This window comes from Aspergillus neoniger (genome assembly GCF_003184625.1).
Source record: "Aspergillus neoniger CBS 115656 unplaced genomic scaffold BO87scaffold_2, whole genome shotgun sequence".
Lineage (NCBI taxonomy): Eukaryota > Fungi > Ascomycota > Eurotiomycetes > Eurotiales > Aspergillaceae > Aspergillus > Aspergillus neoniger.
The window spans coordinates 1064987-1078828 of record NW_020291130.1 but is presented as its reverse complement, the minus strand read 5'-3'; the positions used below and the strand labels follow the sequence as shown (position 1 = coordinate 1078828).

At 48.8% G+C, this 13842-nt stretch overlaps 3 protein-coding genes and 3 non-coding genes across 6 annotated transcripts; 3 read left to right on the top strand and 3 right to left on the bottom strand.

Annotated features, from left to right (window-relative positions):
* The first annotated feature begins 419 nt into the window (after positions 1-419).
* Positions 420-1826, top strand: BO87DRAFT_455138 (uncharacterized protein). Its single transcript, XM_025628619.1, has 5 exons — positions 420-846; positions 913-938; positions 995-1026; positions 1074-1243; positions 1303-1826. Exons 1-5 carry the CDS (start codon positions 493-495, stop codon positions 1657-1659), a joined length of 939 nt encoding a protein of 312 aa, XP_025484826.1. The 5' UTR covers positions 420-492; the 3' UTR covers positions 1660-1826.
* A 3461-nt stretch (positions 1827-5287) lies between these two features.
* BO87DRAFT_372493 (putative ubiquitination network signaling protein) lies at positions 5288-9055 on the top strand. Its single transcript, XM_025622305.1, has 2 exons — positions 5288-7403; positions 7467-9055. The coding sequence occupies exons 1-2, from the start codon at positions 5666-5668 to the stop codon at positions 8783-8785; spliced, it is 3057 nt and encodes a 1018-aa protein (XP_025484825.1). The 5' UTR covers positions 5288-5665; the 3' UTR covers positions 8786-9055.
* A 356-nt stretch (positions 9056-9411) lies between these two features.
* BO87DRAFT_t22 lies at positions 9412-9516 on the bottom strand. The gene has a single exon. It is a non-coding gene; the product is annotated as a tRNA-Ser (tRNA).
* Positions 9517-9914: 398 nt separating this feature from the next.
* On the bottom strand, positions 9915-10019 carry BO87DRAFT_t21. Its single transcript has one exon. It is a non-coding gene; the product is annotated as a tRNA-Ser (tRNA).
* Positions 10020-10537: 518 nt separating this feature from the next.
* BO87DRAFT_t25 lies at positions 10538-10642 on the top strand. The gene has a single exon. It is a non-coding gene; the product is annotated as a tRNA-Ser (tRNA).
* Positions 10643-11108: 466 nt separating this feature from the next.
* BO87DRAFT_392984 (uncharacterized protein) lies at positions 11109-13705 on the bottom strand (the record flags this gene model as incomplete). Its single annotated transcript, XM_025625035.1, has 4 exons — positions 11109-12719; positions 12778-13170; positions 13222-13263; positions 13337-13705. The coding sequence occupies 4 exons, from the start codon at positions 13703-13705 to the stop codon at positions 11109-11111; spliced, it is 2415 nt and encodes an 804-aa protein (XP_025484824.1).
* Positions 13706-13842: the final 137 nt, after the last annotated feature.

Here is a 13842-nt window from a genome sequence, read left to right as displayed (position 1 = left end):
GTCTGGTGTAAGGATCTAGATCAACTGCACTGGCTATTTATGCTGATCAATGAGGAAGATGCATGATATACTGAAACATATCCATCCAATTGTAAACACATAGGTTGTTGAGCGATCATCTTGGTTGACATTCAGATGTATATATTCTACTACTTACTAGCCTCAATCCATCCAGGGCCCGAAGCTGGAACAGCTATTAGTAGCGTAATGGTAGTTAGTAACGCCTGTATATCGTAAGTGCTAAGCATTGTATACAGACTATCACTGTTCATGTATCGGATCTCACATAGGGCTTATCGTAGAAAGCAAGCATAGGGGTAACAAGCAAGCACCGGCCATGTCAGCTTGCGGAGAGAGGGAAACAATGCGCGGGGCTAGCCGAAGCTCCAACCGCCCGGACAACTAGCCGAAGTGAGAGAAGCTCCTCGGCTGGAAACAGCGACATTCTGACAATTGACAATAACTAGCTTCACCTATTCTCAAATTATAACAATGTCGCTTCAAAGATTCGGAAGGCGACCCCTTGCTGGATTTGCCGCTCAATCTTCATCACTTACCACCCGACTCTTCTCCGTCTCGACCGCATTCCGAAATGCCCCCGTTTCCACCCCCGGGACAACGCCAAAGAAGCCTCATACCATCGATCCACGATGGTTGACCATGACCAAGCGAAGAATTGGCAGATGCATGATGTTCGGCTTAAAGCCCCCGCAGATTCAAGAAGCCGGGGAGATCCTACAGCAGATTGCAAGGGATTGGCGAGAATTGATCGCTGGCAGCGAAGGCTATTTGACAGATGAGACACGGAGGGGGCTATTCCAACAGAGCGTTGCGTGGGGAGAGATGGTATGATATAGTTTCACCTGGTGCATGGCAGCTTACATATGGCATGATGCATAGATGCTAATGTAGGCGCTTGCATTGAACAGGACAGCATGGTAAGCTAGGAACTTCTTTCAAGCAACAAGTGATGTCGACTAATTCATGAGTCTAGGGTGTGTATACTTCTTTCTAAAGCAACATTGGGTCAGTGGATTACAGCAAGGGGTCTAACATCATGAGCGTCTGATTAGGACATGTGAACAACGTCACATACCCCCGATATGCAGAGACGGCGCGCGTGTACTATACCCGCAACTTTGCCATGCATATAGACCCGGCCCATAAGACAGAGTGGTTGAATCTTGTCAGCTCAAAGGGCATCGGACTCATTCTTCGAAGTATCAAGATTGACTACAAATTTGTACGGTCTTCTCAGCTGAGATATAGGACTGATCGCTAATACTTCGTCTCTCTTTGCAGCCCATGACCTACCCCGATAAAGTTACGGTATATCATAAGCTGGTTCACGATCCGACATCCCCTGATGCACCTCGTCATGGGTTCTATCTCCATGCGATGATAGTCTCCGAGGCTCGCCAACGGCCCGCTGCCCGCGTTTCCGAGGACCTGGTCATTTATGACTACAAGGCAATCAAGAAGGCGGAGCTTCCACCGTTTATCATGGAACAATTCAAATCCACCTGGGATCTTCAAGAGAAAGCTAAGAAATACTGGCAGGAGCGCATCCTTGATATAGAAACGAGGGTCCGCACATTGGAAACAGAGAGCTGGGACCGGGAAGATGCGGTCGAGGATACCGGATCTGCGAAGCAGTGATGTAGCAGGCTGACTTCCCGCTTTCGGGCAACTTTGCAGACCGACAGATCTAAGATCGACAATGTACATAGTAAATGAGGAGGATCGAGCGTAGGGCACTGGCATAGATTCTGCTACCAAGCGCGTACTGTAAGCACAGGGGTGCGGTAACGTATGGAAGCTTACTGGTAATATATCGATCTACACGGCATACAGTATGCGTATTGATACTAGCTGTATTCCATCACTTCAAGTCTTCCTGGGCGACATAAACGTTCATGAGGAGACTCATCATCACATCTTGAACTTAATCTTCTTTGTACGTCCTCGCATTGACATTTAAAACCTGGCATAACCTGAGACCTCTTCATCACCTCCATCTCACCCCAGAATGGCATTTGGTCTTTCAGACATCCTTTGGAGTGGAGTCAGATCAACGATGGCCATTGGCTATCCGAGGAGAAGACTACAACAATCAAGGACGAAACATAATGCAAGTATTTCAGGTCATACAGAGCTCAAATTTCTTACTGTCTTCATAAGTTCGCTGACCATAGATTGCTACAATTTCCCAACCAATTGCGTCCTCCAGCCTCATATCGCTTTCTGAACCAATTCAAGAAAATGCCATTATTTTAGCATCTTACATCACTGATTGATGGTGCCTTATTTCTCAGAACAAGTGGGCGAGATACAACAACAATTTTGAGATGTCTAAGTTTTACATGTCGCCCATAAGGCGATGGAGCTCGGCGACACCATGACTATCCGGGTTGGTCGAAGGCATGAGTTGCAACTTATGAGGAAATGATGTTGACGCCAAAGCTAAACATGCTGCTGTTCTCTTTCCTGGAGAAGATGTCTGCCTATAAGTCTCTTCAGCTCGTGTGTTGGCCTTCCTATATCTACCTCTATCAACCATCAGGAAAGCACTAGCATAACCTACGTTGACTGTACGAAAGCTTCTGCATCCGTCTGTAAAACCTTCATCCTGAGATTCTCTGTGGAGGTGTAGCGTCGATGTTTTGTCAATCGGTATGTCAATTGAAGAGCCCGGTTGACTCGGCTCGGTTGTCGGCAGCTGATAACTACTTACCTCTTGAAGCCGAAGCTCAGGTCCACAACGCCATGTGATGCTTGGCCTAGCTCTCTTTACTATGGAACTGATACTCAGGCACAATGCTTGGCTGCTCTTAACTTTTCAGGCTACAGGTATACAGATGGGTTGATAGCTACGCTGGCCAGTCATCTAGAGAAGTTTCACACATAGTTTGTGCTGTAACACAGGATCATGGTTGCCGTGGAATCCGATTGCAATTTGTTGGTTCGTCACGGCTTGACCCGCTCCATTTGCGCCACAGAGTCTCTTCTAGACCCTCCCGCCTAGTGCCTCTGATCGGAAGCTTTGCCGGATCGGTATCAGTTCCAGTGTCCCAGTTAATTGCTTGGTTTTCCAAGCTTTGACGCCGGTCTTGGGTTATGAGGCTCACCACAGGCAAAATCGTTTACCTACGAAAAACAGCAGGGTAAGTACATCTTGTTTCGCACTGTAAATATTACTAGCATCAAGGGTCCAATACCCTGTGTTACAGCCACAACGACAAGACAAATGGACGGGATATCCCTGGTAATCATCTGACAAGGCTTGCGGGGCTCGACCGGCAAACCCTTCAATTTAGTCAACGCGTCTGTCCACTTTAGGGTAGAAACGGTCGATCATCCATCCGATTCCAAGGCTAGTCGATCTCTGTCCGTGAAAACGGCAATCAAGTCAGGATACTTGCCTATCGAGCTGCAGCCAGCCCGATATCCGGCGTATGACGAACATTCCAATTAGCCTGTGATTCTAGGCAAATTGCCTGAGCAGCGACAATTAAAGTATCAATCGCTTCTACGGGGCAGATCAGGCGAGAAAAGTGATGATTTTGCTAGTGTGGAGATGTTTCGGTGAAATACCGCTGTTTGGTATGATACAGTATTTCCTATATATAGCTGGGCAACAGCTGGGTATTGAAGCTTATCTAATCTCACACCTACTGCCTTACCACAAGATGTCGTCGTCGTCAGTCTTCGACAATATTCCGATGGAGACGGGCAATCCCCCAGATTGTCGGTATCAGCTTGCTTTTTCCTTCAGGTCTCGTGAATTGAAATGATGGTCCTTTCAATCTCCATCAAGCAGGGAACCAATGGCATGACAATGATCTCCTTACAGGGTGCTGTTTCGGACTTGGCACGTATAAGCATTACGAGCATCATTTATCGGCTGTACGACCTCCCACGCAAGTGTCAACTGACAAGTCCAACGGGCCCCCCATATGACTAGAGAGCTGGGCAGGATATGCTTATCTTGACTTGCAAGTCACGAGCTAGATGACATATGGGCTTCTTCGTCTGCCCGTTATGAACTCTACGCAATCCAGCTGATAGAGAGATAACCAACCGGGTTTATGCAATATGGACGGCACATATGACTACCCACGGCCTGGTAGCTGCCAATGAGTTGGTGATGGCGTTGACCATGGTGAATTTTCACAGTTCTGTCCAGGGAATTGCCCACGCGAACAACCAAAAGCTATCCCGTGAAGGATGGGATCGCCAGATCGTCCTGTCTAGTTCGGGCCCTAAAGTCCTGGATTACCCGATAAAGCACGACCCCGGGTCTTGTCAGTGGTTAGCGGGTAAGACGTGATATGTAGGGTGACTGCGTGAGAAGGAGGGGTAAACGGACATTTACTGGTGCTGATTTCTGCGAGCCTATGAATGATGGCTGCAATAGGAGGGTAAGGTCAGAATGAACACGTAGTCCACCCCCGGCTTACGAGGCCGGCGTTCAGCAACCATCAGTCCATAAGTGCTTTAGACCGGGAAGCTTAAGGTCTGGTTGTTGCTAGGTGACGGGGGTATTACAGCTAGCCTACATGCGCAGATTGGTTGACATAGTTTTCTCTATTGATCTGTTGGGAAAGTCAAGTGAAGATTTGCTTTTGTTGCTTATGAGCATGTCAAGGGAAAGAACAGCACTGACTACATGAATCCGGGCGTAAGCTGCCTTGCGTTGACAGGAGGCTTAGATCCCAGCAGCCTGCGCAGAGCCGTCAAAGATAGAAATACTAGCTGTTCGAAGCAACTAGTGGCTGAGATTTAGCCCCCATATTAATGCCTCGAGCCGGTGCCGGTTCCAGGAAGCAAGCTTACTCTTGAATGATGTGGCTGAAGAGCCAGGTGTCAATTCATGCCCGTAATAGTCCTGTTTTGTGGACATGGTTGTTTGAAGATCCAAGCAACTTCAACCTTTATCAGAACAAGAGGTCCCATTGGTCTCTTTAGCATCCACGATCTCCGTGGCTGGTCTCAACCTCCAGATCGCCCCAAAAATCGGTCGAGGGAAAGGGAATCTGGATAGCCAACCAGCCAACCGGTAGACAGCGCAGTGAGGGTACGTCATGTAATGTATGATAAATGTCAGTAAGGAACCTCCTGTATCTGACAGGGTATGTATGATACCGTGACAGGGAAGGGTATTATATGTAATGCCTAAGGCACCCACATCCGGATTGGCTGGAGGTTGGCCGCCTTGCTGCCTTAGCGGGATTCCCTCTCGACGATCCGTTTCCAACCTTTCGTCGTTTCGTCTTTTTCCCGCCTCGTCTATCCAGACCCAAAAGTCTACCAAACCTCATTCATTTTTCCCTTCTCTTTCCTCCCACCTTCTCCCCCGCCACCCTCTCTTACTCACCCTCTTCCATATCCAATCCGATTCACTCTGACTTTCCTTTTCTTAACCTAGTCCTTACCTCTACCGATTCTCTATCCCCTCTTGTCATTCCTTTTCCCGTTCGCTTCCTGGGTGCTACCTCCCCTCCCTTTCCTTTCCCACTCTCATCACCCCTTCTTCTCCCCTCTCCCACCCCCCCAACTCTTCTATTTCCCCGACGCTGTCTCCGTCCTCAATTCTCGCCTGGTCCAAGTCCTTGGCTCCTTCCTGCCAAGCTGACTCGGACCTGGGTGTTAGGCTCCCTCGTCCATGCCACGTTCATCGGCCACGGCTAGGAAGAGTCATAGCAATCGGCATGAGAATGGTCTCGTCGGTCCCGGAAAGAAAGTGAACAAGCAAAAGTCCAATGGAAATCTGAATGGGAACACCAACGGCGCCTCTGCCCCGAACTCTGGTCCCTCCACTCAAGTCGACTGGCCCGCATCTCGCTCTTCCAGCGATTCGGCTTTAACCTCATCGGCAACCACGGCAAGCAAGGTCAACGGCTCGGCGGACACCTCGAAGGCGGATGGCAACGGGCGCGGCTTGCTGAACGGGTATGCTAAGGGTAACGCGGACATGTCTTATGGCCAGACGAATGGCGCCGTGCCCCAGAATGGCGGACTTGCCGGACAGGCGTCGCGGCGAACGGAGAAGCCGGCGACCGGTTCCAAGAAGTCGGGCTCTATCAATCCACTCCAGCTCGCGTCGACGATCCTCAAGTCCTGCCCGATGTACGACACGATCGCCATTCTGATCTTCCTTTTGCAGCTGCCGCCTATGGTTCTCACTCTGGTTCAGTTCCTCTTTGCTTCCCTGACCTTCATGCCTCCTAGCGGTGCAGCGTCTGGCTCCTTGACCTCCAACTTCGACATCTTTCAGGGCCCCGCCGGAACGCCTTCTCTTGGCACAATGATCGCCATGGATGGATTCTGCTTACTCTTCTGGGGCCTATTTATGTGGACATGGGCGCAGAACTTTGCGCTCGATTTAGCTCACGTTCAAGTTGCCATCACGCTAGGTGGAGGAGGTTCGGGGAAGAATGGAGGGGTCAATGCTCTCTGCGTTGGCATTGTTCTCGTATTACATCTTATCCGCAGTAAAGGTATACAGGATTTTGTTATAGGTCATCTGCTCTCCGCCAAAATCGTCTCGCCTGATTTCTTATCGCAATATTCACATCTCATGCCCCCCGAGTTTCGTCGCACGGAACCGCAAAGCTCCCCAAGTTGGATGCGCAGTCTCCTCGCCGTTCACATCTTGGCTCAAGCAGGCACCGCCATGGCAAGAAGATCGATGGCGAAAAACCGGTCACCGGCTCCCCCTCGCAACGGCAAGCGCGTTGATACCGAAGCCTCTGCCGGGTCGCAGACACAAATCGATTCTGCGTTCGAGTCCGGGGCTAGCGTATCTTCCTACATCGGTGCCGATGGTCAACTCGTTACGCCGGCAACTCATAAGGATGGCAGAGATAGACTCATGTCGGCAAAGAAACGCAGAAGGCAAGCCAATCAGGTCCGGAGCCGTCAACCGTTCTGGGCTGCACTCGCAAGCACGAAGGTGACGGTGATGAGGGAATATGAGCATTCTAGGGCCCTCAACAAAACCGGCAGGGGCCTTATGATGACAGAAGAGGATCTTCAGGGCATTTCGTTGGATGATGGACTTGTTTGGATAACCGAAGTCGATAGCTCTACTATCAAGTTTGCCGCGGGTGACTTCACGTCCGTGGATGATCCCGCGCTTTCCGGCGTCTGCGCAACTACTCGTGTGGGAAATGATGAAGCGGAACCTTTCTACGTCTGTGTTAATGGCGCATTGTGGGCAACGGCAACGATCACCAAGGTGCAAGACGCTCCGAAGGGGTCAAACACGGTACACTGGCGGGGCGAAGTCTCGGGACTTGCTCCTAACTGTGCCTACACTTGCTCCTTCGTGCGGAGCGATACTGATGAAGAGATCTGTGTCATGAGCGTCAAGACACCTGCTGCAACTGACGCGGAACAAGGTAAGGGAATACCTCGTTTGGCCTCCGGTTCGTCCGAAACAGTTGGCTCACATCGGCCACCAGCAGTCTCTTCGATCCCAACTCCTCCGCAACCTTCTTATCGTCCGTCATCACCGACCACTACGCTCAAGAATTCGATCATCAACGCCGAGGTCAAACTGAATGAGAAACGCGCCCGGTTAAGGAAAGCCAAAAACGACCACAAACTCGTCATTTCCAAAATCAGGAAGGAACTGGATAACTACAACCATCGTCTGCAGAGTGGTACCGATGAGAACCGACAGAAGCAGCGCTCGTTACAGCTTGAGAGAAACATTAAGCAAACGGAGGAAATCACAGCCGCTCTTGAAAGCCAACTCGACAATCTGGAGAACATTCCCGAGGAAGAACTTGAAGAATGGTCGACCCAGAAGTCCAAGTACGAACGGGAGTTGGAACAACTCAACCTGGCTAAGGAGGAGCTCGTTTCTGCTCGGGCCGCTGTTGCTCGTGAAGTGTCGTCATTGGAGTCGGAGCTGAACTCGGCTATCCAGCGAAAGGAACGTCTTCAGGGCCGCCGTACTAGGGTCAACGAACAATACGAGCGGATCGTCTCTGCCAACGCCCAAGGCTTGAATGAGCGGGAGCGCCGTGCTGCGGAACAATTTGCTCGGGAGCAGGACCAGGCAAAGTTAGAGGCCAACTTCAACGAGCAGTTTGCCAGCATCAGCCAATCCGTGCAGGAGTACCAGATGCGCACCAACCAATTGTGGCAGCAAGCTGCTGCTATTGAGCAAGCCATCCAGCAGCAGCAACAGCAGATGCTCTTGGATTCTGCCCCGCTTACTCCCGAAGGGAACCTGCCTGGCACCAACCCTCTGACTGAGGCGCCTGGCATATCTTTGGGAGCATTGACAACGACTGCGCCCAGCACCCGATCTCTCCTGGGACTTAGCTTTCCCGCGCTGAAGTCTAGTCCGCTGCAGCATGCCTCGTCCCCTGTTGGTGCCGCTTCGTCTCATCCGACTAGCCCAACACAGCCACCTTCCTATTTGCAACACTTCCCGACTTCCCCGCTTGGTAACACCGGCAACTACTTCGATACGGATTTCAGCTACCGTGACCGGTCTTTTTCCAACCGGTCTGCGCACAGCAGTCTCTACGGTGCTGATTTCTTGGACTCTAATCGTCGTGGTCCCTTCCAGCTTGATCTTTCCGACACGGTCATCGAGAAGCGGATGGATTCGGGCTCCGAGGGGGTAACTCCTAACCCGATCATGAGACCCATCTCCACCCCGTTCCAGCGGGCCGATAGTCGTGGTAGCGGAAGTGGAAGCGGAAGTAGCGGTGCAAGCGGTAGTGGAAGTGGCAGTCCCAGCTCGACGGGTGGTAAGGGCAACTAGGCGAGGTGAAGGGACAAGTCTGTGGTTCTCCATGAGTTCCATCTGGCTTGTTTCGGGTTGCGTTATGGTTCCATTTCCTGCTTGGTCGTGTTCATCTTCAGACGTGATGCTCAAGGTTGTATGGTGGTTTACCTGCTTCAGGGTTCCTTGGCCCAGACGAGTCCGCGGCCGCCGTGTGTCTTCCATCTTGGTATTCCATCGCCTGTGAACAAAGAAATCTTGTGTCATATGTAGAGCCTATTCATAATTTGCCGAAAAGCCTGTTTCTGCACATTTTGTGGTTCCATTGTAGATGTCCATTTTAACGGTAGCATCGTAGCTGGCGTAACCCATGAGTTGCTGGTCAACAATCAGCTCCTTGTGTATCATTTAGACCATTCTTTATCTACTAAGTAGTATATATTCTACGCCTTAACATCACTATAATACTTAATTCGTAACTGCCATTCGCACCGTCTTACACAAGTATTGGTAGACATAGATTCTTACATACCCCATAGTGTATCCTCATATCCCTCCACAACTGCTCAGAACAGACAGTCAAGACCCTTTTATTCTATTCAAGTACCAAAAACAAAGAAAGGCAGGCTTGTATGTAATATATAGAGCCAGCAAAAAGAGATATGCGACACCTCTGGGACTCGAACCCAGGCGGGCGAACCCACAGGCTAAACAGCTAGTACGGTGAGGTAGTAGCAGGCCTGCGCCTTAAACCACTCGGCCAAAGTGTCTGATTGGTGGATTTTATTCTAAACAGCTATATAACACGCCGGTAAGCATGCTCGTCTCTATGTTTGAGAGGGTTAGGTAGACAACACATCTTCGGATATATGGAGGATAAGCCCGTCTAACAGTATCAAATATTGAATTAATATGCTACTTCGAGCCATCGATCAATCTGATAAAATTACAGTAATAGATGTTATCATTTTACCAGCTGAGGAGGGTTAGTGGTTCTGGATAGTAGGCAGGGCAGAAGCTAAGTACTTCGTAGCTACCCTAAGAGTGAGTGAGTGCATAAACAGTACCTTCCAGATCCCTGTTAGATAGACTGACATCATTAACAAAAAGAAAAAGGACTACATATCAGTATATGTGTGTATATATTCGCCACACAAAAAGAATGAATCGACACCTCTGGGACTCGAACCCAGGCGGGCGAACCCACAGGCTAATCAACTAGTACAGGAATGTAGTAGCAGGCCTGCGCCTTAAACCACTCGGCCAAAGTGTCCAGATCTGATGAAGTGGCGGCTGGAAGCGGTTTGGAGCTGTAGAGCAGTAGTATCTCAGGAGTGAACATCTTGACATAGTGCTGTATTTCAGACGGGCTCTTACTCCCCGAATAGTCCGGCAAAAATAGCATTATTGCTGGTGGTGATTTCTAGGAAAAATGCGCAATTGCTTTTCATATATCCCATTACTCTCGCATGCTGTGTAGGGAGCGGACGGAACAATTGGACGATGATTCAACTTGGTAGCCTGATGACTGGCTTACCTCCGGAGTAGAGTACTAACCATGGCACATGCATGCTAGGGTAGGGGTCATCACGTACATATGTGTGCTGTATGATGCAATTAGCCTAGGGTAAATATGTATACATATGCAAGAGACCACTGGTAGTAAATACGGTATCTGATTCCTCTTAATGTGCCATGTATAGCTCCTTTATCCTCATTATCAGCACATCATGGAATCTATTACCTTCAGGATAGAGAGTCACTAGAGGCAGCCTCGCCACCATCCAATCAGACACTTTGGCCGAGTGGTTTAAGGCGCAGGCCTGCTACTACCTCATCGTACTAGCTGTTTAGCCTGTGGGTTCGCCCGCCTGGGTTCGAGTCCCAGAGGTGTCGTATCTAATAACTTTTTTTCTACTACTTGACAGTTAATTCGAATTGCCCCTGACGTGCGAGCCTTCAGTGGTGCCCATCATCAAAGGCCTGCTAGTCGTGTTCTCTAACTCATCTGGCTATGTATGAAAAGGCTTTTTTGAAGTTATATCCCTGTAGTGATCCCAACCATGGAATGGAAGACAAAGCTCTGCCTCAAGCCTTTGATAACACGCCAAGGGAAATGAAGTATTGCTGCTTTTCAGATAAAGAGCTTTTGTGATCGGATAGTTATGTGAGGGCTAAATTTGCTACATAATTATACAGGTTCAGTTGGGGTAACAACTTATGGGCCATTGTTTGGTTTGGCCCACATGGTTTATGGCATTCTATACAGAATATGAAAGGACAAACTGGAGATAGCAATGACTCGGGTAGTAACCTAACGATGCCCTGCAATAAAAACCCTGTCACTACCTCCGACGGTACCTCATACCAAACGTACAAGAGCCTCCACAATATCTGCCATTGCGCGAGTATCATAAGATGCATTGTGATAATTTCGAGATGACATGTTTCCTTTGCCTCTTACGAGGTACTCCCTGACCGATTCGAGTCGCTTTGAGGGGAGATTAGGCAGGATTTTCCTACATAGATCACCGATGTTGACTGGTTGAAAATTCTTAGATGTTAGATGAGAGATCTTGCCATGGATCAACGCATCTTTTCCAGTAAGTAGCCTGAGGAAGCATTGCATGTCTTGAGCAGAAAACCAGGATAGTAGCTGTACGCCACTATGGTCATAGCCACAGACAGTCCTGACAAACTCCCTTATTTTGGAGGGGGTATCGCCATTCGTTCTCAGACCGCCATAGCACCTCAGAAAAAGCGTCCCCATCATTTTATGCTTATTAGAGACGTATGGGGAGACGGCTTCTACGAGTTCTCCCATAGACATGCTGTAATCCACATTTTCCGCGTATAGAAGTTTTCCATCGAGCTGTCTAATCGCAAATTGCAGCGGAATTGGCGAGTATTTAGCTGGCATCGAGATAAATTCGAAGTCAATGATCCAAGTTCTGTTAGGGCGCGAGTAAAGGCTTTTGAGCTGTAGTAAAGCTCCCCGCGTATCATCTGTGATAGATACCTGTCGCTTAAAGGCGCCATCTGCGAGCGAAGTCCCACCCGAAGTTGAGCCAGACAGATTAGAGGCATGATTGATGAGTGCCCTGGAGTGGTATAGGCAGTAATACGAAGCTACAGAAGCCTGAGATTCTGGACATGTATAAAACATGCATCTTCTCTTCTCGTCAACAAACTCCATTGATTCTACCAGGCTCAGCTTCAGTGCATGCGTAATTTTGCTGCGAATGTTTTGTATAGAGGTAGCAGTGACATCTTCGTGTTCGAATGACTTTTCAATGTCTTCAAGTCCCAGCTTCGGTGTGGTGCCAATACCAGAAGCGTCAAGATGGTGTGAAGACCGAGTTAGAATCTGTTCATCAGAGACTCTATTGATGAGTGTAAAATGACCGAGCTCGACTAGCTGAGAAGGTTGCACTGGCGCTTTGAAGAAGGACACTCGGGGCGCCTTCTCTATTATCGTATTTATCATGGATTTGATATCTGTATACTTGCCATACATTGGGCTTAATGGCTGTCCGAAGCGGTAGCTGGAATGCAAGATTGTGCTGTATAATGTCCACGTCGGGGCAAAACGGCGCGGCCTCCAAGAAGATGTCTGTAAGAAAAGCATCTCAACGTCTGTGATGTAAAGGACCGGACTCAACCTAAATTTCGAATGTATAGGTTGTGAGTCTTTGTAATATCTCTGCATATACTCGACCACCTGCTCTCTGCTGTCAATGCGTTTCCTCTTTCGTCCTCTGCACTTCAACAATTCGTGATCTATCGTCCAGCCTTGGAGGTACAAGGTGTCAGGGGCCATCTCATTGACTACTGCACCCTTAAGAGAAAGTGACAATGGCAGAAGAATTCTGATACTGTCTCTGAATACAAGCCAGATGGCCCAATGCTGTGGTGCGCCTCGAAATGGTTCGTTATAATCAAATCCGACTCGAACTGGAATTGCTGATTCGATCTGAGTCAAAGTATGGATGTTAACAACTATATATAGTTTGGGGCGTCTTGATACTTACTCTATTATCGTTATCAATGATCTGTTGACATATGAGCGCGACGCAAGACCCTATTTCATCATAGCAAGGATCATGCGATCGTGAGCCGAGCCTTCTGCTGTCATAACTAGGAGCAATTTCATACAACTTTGAGTTAACATACTGCACCCTCGACTTTTTCATAGTCGGATGGTGGGCTTGTGATGTATTGCAATGGGAGATACAATCTGCAGCACCCGACGGCTGTGATGGCCGTTTCATGCTGTCAACCGTGGCTGGGACACTTGGATGACCTGGGTGTGATCTTTCTTCCGCCTGGCCGAGAAAAAGGTAAGCATCTGCAAAGCTCTTAAGCCGGCCGAGGCGTCCTCCCTCTATTCCAATAAAGGGAACTGGATGCTCGTAAGGGTGCAACTAAGATAAGTAAGTGGGTTGTTCCGCAAGTCGAGTGACAGAGATCTGTACCTTATAGAACTCGCTTCGCTGTATGAAATGGCGTTGGAAGAGCTGTTGTGGCAACAGCCTAAGGAAGGCATAATCAATCGGTTCCAAATTGATTTGATAAACTCGAGGGTGGTACCCTGTGTTTGTCTGCCCTTGAAGAGCCTTGTTTCATATCTGTAATTTTCTGCTTTTCCATGATCCATCTCTGCAATGTTCCTATAGAAATGTGGAGGATCTCTGATGCAGTAGATAATGAGATTGGCCTTTCCTGTCCAGTGATGGGGTTAATGTGCTTTCGTGATTGACAGAAATTGATCGCATGCAGTCTGTCCTCTCTCGAGTATATCTTGAACGTCCGTTTGTAAAGTCGACGTGCCAGTCTTTTGTTTCCCACACTCTCAAGCAAAGACTGCTGGGCATCATCAAGAGGTTTCCAAAGAACAGAAACACTTTCCTGTCTATTTTCAGGGGCTTTTAACAAGCTTGGTGTCTGCAAATCAGACATGACGGATGAGATACAATTATCATGGACACTCCTAGCTATTCATTGTCAAAGAGAAGATTCATAGGCTCTGGAGGATATCACCATGGCAGGAGAACGCAGTGAAACACAAGAGTCATGTGACTTGCCATCGCAGTGAA

Bases quoted from the DNA above. Each gene is read 5' to 3' on its own strand.
- BO87DRAFT_372493 (XM_025622305.1), top strand. From the start codon at position 5,666: ATGCCACGTTCATCGGCCACGGCTAGGAAGAGTCATAGCAATCGGCAT. The intron at 7,404-7,466 runs GTAAGGGAATAC...ATCGGCCACCAG, and splicing joins TGCAACTGACGCGGAACAAG to CAGTCTCTTCGATCCCAACT.
- BO87DRAFT_455138 (XM_025628619.1), top strand. From the start codon at position 493: ATGTCGCTTCAAAGATTCGGAAGGCGACCCCTTGCTGGATTTGCCGCT. The intron at 847-912 runs GTATGATATAGT...ATGCTAATGTAG, and splicing joins GCGTTGCGTGGGGAGAGATG to GCGCTTGCATTGAACAGGAC. The intron at 939-994 runs GTAAGCTAGGAA...TCATGAGTCTAG, and splicing joins GCATTGAACAGGACAGCATG to GGTGTGTATACTTCTTTCTA.